The 4,768-nt window shown below is 35.1% G+C and overlaps 1 protein-coding gene across 1 annotated transcript in view; it reads left to right on the forward strand.

The window, feature by feature from the left end:
• Nucleotides 1-4,524, forward strand: part of RPE65 (RPE65, retinoid isomerohydrolase) — a 22,830-nt gene extending 18,306 nt beyond the window's left edge. The window contains exons 11-14 of the mRNA XM_011365720.1: nucleotides 1,727-1,841; nucleotides 1,940-2,034; nucleotides 2,138-2,249; nucleotides 3,373-4,524. Of these exons, the coding sequence (XP_011364022.1) occupies nucleotides 1,727-1,841; nucleotides 1,940-2,034; nucleotides 2,138-2,249; nucleotides 3,373-3,524 (474 nt within the window). The 3' untranslated portion in view covers nucleotides 3,525-4,524. The remainder of the gene's footprint in view (nucleotides 1-1,726; nucleotides 1,842-1,939; nucleotides 2,035-2,137; nucleotides 2,250-3,372) is intronic.
• Nucleotides 4,525-4,768: the final 244 nt, after the last annotated feature.

Consider the following 4,768-nt stretch of genomic DNA (forward strand, 5'->3'; position numbering starts at 1 on the left):
TGCTCTCTTACAAAATCCTTCTCTTGACTCCTCTTGCCCTCAACAACTAGTCCCTCATTTCTCTTCCCGTAGACCTCTTAGTGTTGGTAAGTGGGGCACCAGAACTCAGCCCTTCATTTTATTCTTCTATTTGTACATTCACTCCCTTTGTAACGACTCATGCTTCAAAGAAGGCTACATTTACATTTTCGACTTCCCTTTCAACTAAAGGTTCACATATATTACTGCCAACTCTATGTCTCCATTTGTATGTCCAATAGATATCTCAAGTTTATTAAGACAAAACCTAAATTTCTCCTCTTCCTCCACCAAAAAATTCACCTGCAGTAGTCCCCAGTTTTGTTGTGACAATTCCAGCCTTTGACATCATCCTTGACTCCTCTCTTAATTTCATGACTCTTCCCCATTCATATCCTGTCTATCAGGAAATCCTCTTGGCTCTTCCTTTCACTTCTCACTGACTCCAATGCTATTAGCCTAGCCTGAATCATTGTTTTCTTTTGACTGGACTACTACAATACAAACTGGTTTCCCTGATTCCACTTTTGCATCCCCCTCCTCCCAAAGTAAGTCTCGACAGACAGCTAGAGTGATTCTTTAAAAATAAATCGCATGTCATTTCTCTGCTCAAAACCCTCCAATAGCTTCTCATTTTTCACTCACAGAAAAAAGTCCTCACAATGACCTCTAAGGCTCTACACAATCTGGCCCAGGTATCCTTCTAACCTTCTCTCCTGCTCCTCTCCCCATATTTAGTGAATTTCAGCTACAGCAGTCTCTTTCATGCTCTTCAAGCATATTTGGCACAATCCTACCTCAGGCCTTTGCACTGTTTATTCTCTCTGTTTAAATGTTCTTCCCCAGATATCTGAATTGCTAACTTCCTTATCTCCTACAGGTTTTGTCTCACTTTTAATGAAGTCTACTCTGACCACCTGTTAAAAATTACAACTCAACTACCCTTCACAGTTCTGATCCCCCTTATCTTGCTCTATTTTTTCTCCCCACTTTCATAACATACTGTATACTTTACCTGTTCATTATACTTATTATTTATGTCCCCAAAGTATAATGTAAGCTTCATGAGGACAGGAACTTTATTCTCTGAAATATCCCAAATGCCTAGAATAGAATCTACCATAAAATATGTACTCAAATATTTAATACAGGTATTACTAAATGAATATGTTCACGACATCCATTCCTCTCATAAATAATCTAAAAAATCACGTGAGGGCAGAGGATGACAAGAGATCTTAGAAAACATGTGGTATAGTAGTTTTTCTATTTTTTTTCTTTTTGGTAGTATAACCATATAATATTTTTCAAACAAAATCAAAATACATCCTAACTATAAGGGAGATAAATGCTATAAATGGATCCCTAGGGGATTGAAGTCTTGGTTGTTCTACAGGAAAATACTTTTTTCCCAGAGGCCCTTTCTCAGATGCCTCTTTTTTTTGAGGACAGTCTCATTTTAAAGAAGATTGAGGGCCTAAGAGGTTATGTGACTTTCCCAGTGATACACAGTTGGTGTATACACAGGCACAGACGGTTTCCCAGCCATGTTCCTGGCCTCCCTCCTCTAGAGTTTTCTGAACTACTCCTCCTTCCATGTTAACTTAAGAAATAAAGAACTCAGGAGATAAAACTCAGGAAGACTGCCCATATGGCTGCTTGATTTCACTTTTCTGGTCACAGAAGTTTCTGTTATCCTCTTTCTTAGGCTGACACAGGAAAGAATTTAGTCTCACTGCCCAACACAACTGCCACTGCAATTCTGTGCAGTGATGAGACCATCTGGCTGGAACCTGAGGTTCTCTTTTCGGGGCCTCGCCAAGGTGAGATGATTTAGGGAAAAACCTCACATGAGAGGAAACAAAATGTTCCATTCAAAAAGGTTAACTGGGTTTTCATAAGCATGTGCTCTATTTTGCAGCATTTGAGTTTCCTCAAATCAATTATCAGAAGTATGGTGGGAAACCTTATACATACGCATATGGACTTGGCTTGAATCACTTTGTTCCAGACAGGGTAATTAATCCATCTTACTGATATTAGAACAGTACTTTAAGTCACATGCTAGTCAAGTAAAGCATATTGACTAATTAATTGACTTTTCTTTCTTAACAAACAGCTCTGTAAGCTGAATGTCAAAACTAAAGAAACTTGGGTATGGCAAGAGCCTTATTCATACCCATCAGAACCCATCTTTGTTTCTCATCCTGATGCCTTGGAAGAAGATGATGGTAATGAAAGTAATGGATGTAGCTGAACATTCTCTTTTTACTGGAGTTCATATCATTAGTTCACTAGGAAGGGAGTCACAATAAATATTCCCTAATGTTGAAAATTGATCCTTAAGACTACTGAGTGGGACAGCACTAAAGAATGTAAACTTATTCAAAAAGAAGTTTCATCTTGTGGTCAGGTCTTGTTGAGTACCACTGGAAAAAAATGCTAAAGTTCCATCTGGAGTCATGATGGAACATCATGAGGAAAGAGCAGCATGAATTCTAGATATTTGCCTTTCCTGACCTAGATATGTTTCTGAAAAACAAGAGAGTTCTAAGGAGAGAAATTGACTGAGTATCTAACAGATCAAAGAGAACGAGAATGTGGCTTTATGACTCTAGTTTTAGTCTTTAGTTTTTTATTTTAGTAAGCTGGGGCTAGAACAGGACCAGAGCCACAGGGTATAAAACAATGCATCGATCTTAGTTAACTATTTAGCTGTAATAGGAAAGTAGATTACACTCTCTGGGATTAAAATATAAAAAACCACAGAGGAATGAATGAAATAAAAAATTATAGAGCCATTTCATGCTAAATTATTGTACACATACACTCCATCCAGTGAAAATAAAAAAGGCTTGTTCTTATTTTGTTTGAAGGAAGTAAGCTTCTAGCTAGGTTTTGAAAATTATAGGAATTATATACCTTGCTATTGTCAAAGTGTTTTAGTATACATTTTTCATTTGTCACAACACTTTTTTTTCTTTTGCAGTAGGTAGAGCAGATGCTAAATCTTATATTATAGATAAGAGTATGAATCAATTTATTCAATAAGAATTTAATTAATACCTTCTATTTTCTAATCACTGCAGTAGGCTACTGGGATATGACAGTGGACAAGACAGATATGGCACTTCCTTCCTAAAGGTTATAGTCTAGGGGACATTAAGAATTTAAAAGACAACTTATGGGTGGTCACACAATAAGGTGGTGGAAGAGTCAAAAGAAGATATCAAGTCATAAGATTTTTTTTTAATTGTCAACATAATACTTCCTATATTATTTCAGTGACATTTAATCTATGGCCCTGGGCAATTTTTTAAATTCAGCATTGCCTTATTTACTTCTGATTAACAGGTGTAGTTCTGAGTGTGGTGGTGAGCCCTGGGGCAGGACAAAAGCCCGCTTATCTCCTGATTCTGAATGCCAAGGACTTGAGTGAAGTTGCCAGGGCCGAAGTGGAGGTTAACATCCCTGTCACCTTTCATGGACTCTTCAAAAAATCCTAGCAAGATATGTTTTTAGTGACAAGACCAAGAAAAACATAGTCAGGTCTGCAATCAAATTCTGTTCAGTTTTAGCCTGCTGTATGATATGGTTTTCACTTGCAGATGTACACTATTTTGCAATATTTTATGAAAAGCACAGAGTTGAGCAATTAATTGCTGTTTTTAAAAAAGTATCTGTTTAGAAAAGCAGGCTCTCTGGGAGACAGACCATAACTAAAGAACTCTGTATAGTTAGCAATCAATTAGAAAATGAATGTGAATTTATTAAACTTTTTATTCCTGTCATAAAAGTGTATTTTAGGTACCTATCTGTTCCAATAATTTTTTAACATTTAAAAGCCAAAGTTCTCTATACCTGATTGTATGAGGCTTTGCTGCTAAGGCAGTATCATGCAGAATGGCTTAGTTACTAAATGTCAAACCAAACTCTTTTTCAAACTGGAAACTATCATCTAAGAGTAATCGCTATAATTGTATGCACATATATATTACTACTCAAAGATTCTCAAGCTTTATGAACTTTAACATTTTCATTTAATATAAGCAATTACTACTATTCCTGATTTTTAAATGAGGAAACCTATCTCCACTCAACTGAAGGCGCTCAACCAAGTAACATCTTGGAGATTAAGTTATTTTTTTTAACCTTATATAACATCAAAGCAGCTACATATAGTAGTGATTGTAATTTTTTGAAAAGCAGAGGATAAAATACTTAAAAATATAATTTCTACTTAAAATTGGAGTATGAGATAATATTGGGTGTTATACTTTGTTGCCTCTTCTGTTTAATTATATTTAAGCACTGTATAATTACCTGACCAAAGAGAGAGAAATATTAAATTATTAGCATTTAGATGTTAATGCAATTTAAGCACTTTTGTTTTTAAAATTATTCTCTTCTATGCTACACGTTGGGAAAACAAGAAGATTGACAAAAAGGTTTATTCTATATATTAATCCTGGTATCTATTTTATGCTCAAAAGTATTACATATCATTGTATTTAAAATGATCAACACTGTGTTTAACTAGGTAAAAAAAAGCTTGAAGGAACAGACTGACCAGGGTACTTGATGCATCCATTTGATTTTTTTATTTAGATAAAATACAAATTTATTTTTTAAATTATAAACACATAATAAAATACACTTTTCAAAGAAAATCTAAAATTACAGAAAAGTGGAAATTATAAAGTAAAATTGAACAGAACTCATCTAAGTTGAACTACTAGATTTGAGTACT

The sequence above is a fragment of the Pteropus vampyrus genome, unplaced genomic scaffold (genome assembly GCF_000151845.1).
Source record: "Pteropus vampyrus isolate Shadow unplaced genomic scaffold, Pvam_2.0 Scaffold115, whole genome shotgun sequence".
NCBI classification, from domain to species: Eukaryota; Metazoa; Chordata; class Mammalia; order Chiroptera; family Pteropodidae; genus Pteropus; species Pteropus vampyrus.